This window comes from Helianthus annuus, chromosome 15 (genome assembly GCF_002127325.2).
Source record: "Helianthus annuus cultivar XRQ/B chromosome 15, HanXRQr2.0-SUNRISE, whole genome shotgun sequence".
Lineage (NCBI taxonomy): Eukaryota > Viridiplantae > Streptophyta > Magnoliopsida > Asterales > Asteraceae > Helianthus > Helianthus annuus.
Window position 1 is genome coordinate 29,153,909 of NC_035447.2, and position 4,032 is coordinate 29,157,940.

Sequence of the window (4,032 nt, forward strand, 5' to 3'; positions counted from 1 at the left end):
ACACTGGTTCTGGTTGGAATATTTGACCTCCAATCCTATGGCTTGGGAAGGACTTGTGAAACCAAAAGTGGAGCCCTTGGCAGAAGCTTAAAATCGTCCTTTTCCAATTAGGTTATATCATAAATTATTGCACGTCGTTTTGGAATAATGAGGCACGAGCAAGATCAAGTTGCAGTTGAATTCCATAGGAAGGTTGTTGTTGCACTTGCAATTGGAAGATTAAAGGGTGAGATCATTCCAATCTGAACTAAGATGTTGAACCGAAAACTAAGACGACGAAACTCTTACAATTTCCGTTGATGATGAGAACCATCCATGAACAAGTTTAGTAGATCCTGCAAACTTAGATGTGGTATTTAAGAAAGAATGGTTAATCATTATTGGTAATTTCAGCAGGTGAGTGATGGTGTTGGAGTTGTCCTGATGAATAAACTGTTAATATCCAGAAAGGATTACCATCTTGGTGTATTCAGGATTATTCCTATCACATTACCCCACTTTTCAAAGGGCTTGATGTTACCGAATACTGATTAAGACAAACTTAATATAATAAAGTTCAATCTTTTCATCATATATGTATTAGACTACAATACTTGAAAAGTAAAACATACAATAAGTTTTCTCACAGTACAATACAAAGTTTGACCAACATTTTATAGAAATAAATCTTCAAGTCACCATAAGTCTCTAAACCTTGAAATTTCCTTCCCGGCTATCTTTCTTTCGACAACCACCTGAGATACATGTTTAAAAACACACGTCAATTTACATTGGTGTGTTCAGTAACATACATTTTTATCAAACACACGTTCATGCCATCATTTTACTTCCCTTGGGCTCCATTGTATATACACAGTATAATTCTGTTTTATGTAAATAAAACTACTGAATCCCCCTAAGCTCGCCACGAAGAATATAAAGTGATATTGTTTATATGTGAATATATAGTTGAACTGATATTTATATGAACAACACAATACATACATCAAGGTTTTACTCGTAAAGGCATATTACTAGCAAGCACCACAGCTTTGAAAGTGTTATTAACTTACCTTTTTTCTTTGGACTATACAAGCCCTCCTTTTTGTAATTCAAGTTTCGTAGGATGGTTCATTTAGAGGGTGGCAACACATTGGTATCTAGGTTCTTAAGCTTTCAATGTTCATTTCTTAGAGACTCAATGTGTTTTAAACCAACCTTTACTGGTTACTAGCTAATCATAGGTTAGAACATGGTTCCATAGGTTAAATAAACATTGTTCAGAAAAACTAATATGATTCTTACTCATGCACTAACATGGATGTATGGACACGGTCATGTCGCTAATGATTTGGTTCAGATGACCTGTAGCCTACAATTAAGTTTACATACGATATACAACCTTAGTTTTAATGACAGTATGACAAGTTTAGTTTGGTGTCTAAACTACCAAAGAGTATGTGAAAAGTTGGCAAAAGAAATCCCACATGTTAGGTGGAGATCAAGTTAACTTACCTTTATATCAAATTCTGTTAAAAAAAACTAGCATTTCTAAATAAACGGTGCAATCTAGTACGTCGAAGGTAAAGATATGATTAAACTTCTTATAGCAATACAATGGTATATTAGTTTGATATCAAGTCAGAGTCAGAAATCAGAGATCGAAACATCATAGTCTAAATCATTGGAGAAAATTATCAAGACATCATAATATCATAATCTAATCAACTGGAGTCATAACATGATACAGATAAAAAGTACAGAGCATATCAAGATTAAAAGATCCTAACCAATACTATATCTTGCAAAAATACAGTATAATATAATAAACATAACCATCTAGGGTGCTTATTGATATGGTAAAAAGTCTGCTAAGGGTACATGAGCTTATAAGACGAAAGTAATCAAGCACTGTAACAACAAACATGATGGCGGGTGGTAGCGATAACAGGTATAAAAGTAATTGTCATCATTATAACTGAACTAACATAGAATAAGCAGTTTAAAATCCACTGACATTCCAAGTGGAGTGATATGACAATAAATGATTTAATCTAGTTAAATTCAAGAAAACAATACATGATATAACTGAAGGTAAATAAACATATACTGTCATAAGATCTATCAATACGACTCCATAAAATAAAAATGTATCGACTAGCATGGAGTCGGAAGTCACCGCCATGATTGATAACATAACAAATACATTTAAAAAGAGAAACTCACCCATTAATGAATGCAGAAATTAGGAATAACTTCTGGCACAACCACCTTCTATGGAACAGGAGATATAGGAATTGGTGTTGGCCATCTTGGAACCACAAATGGCACCACCACACGCCATGACAGGGCATCAATAACACCAGCAGCTTTACAAGCAACATCCAGTCTTCTGTTCTGAATACTATATGACACCACACAAGCAAGCTCCACACACCTCAGATAAACAATATCCAGATCAAGCGGATGGAAAGATAATGGTAGAAAAGTAGCTTTCATTAACCAGCTCTCCAATTCAGGATCAGAAGAAGAGAGATCACTACGTGTCACCTTAAATTCAGAACACCATTCTCCTTTCTCATAATCTTTCATATCCCACATACTAAAACAGTAAAATAAACTCGCATCAGGCGCCACTTGAAAAAACCGAAGCTTTCCTTGACAACCCTCACATAAACGATAAAGCCCATCATGCGTAACCTCGCTTTGAACATCCCTGTCAGCTGGAAAAGGGATAAGTCGACAAGATTTGGGATCCTTATAAGGATCAAAAGCAACCATACCATGATGATTAACAAACCAATGAAGAATCCCATTAAAGCTTAGGGGACCTGCACCGTACCTCGGGAGTATTGGATTAGGACACGGCAACCTATAATCAACCCATTTCCCAGTTTCAGACGTATACATATCTAAACTGAGATAATTTGAGGGTGGCAGGTACGTTTCTACTCTCACAATTCTATAGCTAGTAACTACATTGTCTTCATTAACCCTACTCACAAAACCTTCCCAATTGAAAATTGATTCATCGCGTTTTCTACGCAAGGTAACCCTCTGCCTAGTCACAGGATCACAAACATGGTAAACTTTATCTGAGAATGACCAAATTAAAATCAAACCATTACTCACAGCTAAAACTTTAAAACTGGCAAACAGCTCTAGGTCCCTTGACAAAAAAACTAAAGAGGAATTGTAATTTTCCGGGCGGAATAGGTCAAGAACACCTTGAATTTTCTTCACATAAATGTACCTATACATGATTCTGAAAGGTAGTGAAGCTAATGCTGCATTGGCAGTTAGCATACGTGCGATATAAAACCGCGAAAATGAACGTCGAGCAATAAGGGTCCGCCAGTACTTGCAAACACATTTGAACTGAAAAACTGATTTAAGAGGCAATCTAGAAAGTATTTCATATAGCAATGAATCGGGATCAGGGGCGTTATGAATATCATATGTGAATGTATCATCAGGATGCCCTAGAAATGATGAATCGGAGCTAGGGTTTCCTTCTATGGAACATGTTGGTGCGATGACCTTAGATTGAAAGGGAATTATGTTTTCAGAGTGGATGGTAACATGATTTTGAGTCGGAATTTGGTTGTGATCGCCATCGTTGTGGATTTGATTGCATGAATTGAGGTTCGACATTGACGTTTGTTGGAGGTTAGAGCACCGCCAAGCTCAGATGTTGTTTTGAATATGAGTAGACTGGCGTTTTTATAGCTGTTCTTCTTTACTTTTACATTAATTCTATACACTGCATCTATACACTCGAGCATTTGACATTAATTTAAAAGATCATACTTTTTTAACATTAATATATATCCCTCTGTTTTACTTTTCAAAAAAAAAATATATATATATATATATATATATATATATATATATATATATATATATATATATATATCCCTCTATTTTTGTAAGATTTATCATGTTTGATTGATAGCGAGATCAATGTCGTATAATACTTTAATCATATAATATGTTATATGTGCTGGCCGGCGAGATCAATATGGTATAATACTACTTTAATCATATAACATG

General features: G+C 35.1%; 1 protein-coding gene across 1 annotated transcript; it reads right to left on the bottom strand.

The window, feature by feature from the left end:
- Positions 1-622: 622 nt before the first annotated feature.
- LOC110913495 (putative F-box/kelch-repeat protein At1g15680) lies at positions 623-3,633 on the bottom strand. Its single transcript, XM_022158320.2, has 2 exons — positions 2,206-3,633; positions 623-734 (listed from the first exon to the last, which is right to left on the bottom strand). Exon 1 carries the CDS (start codon positions 3,631-3,633, stop codon positions 2,254-2,256), a length of 1,380 nt encoding a protein of 459 aa, XP_022014012.1. The 3' UTR covers positions 623-734; positions 2,206-2,253.
- Between the last annotated feature and the right edge of the window lie 399 nt (positions 3,634-4,032).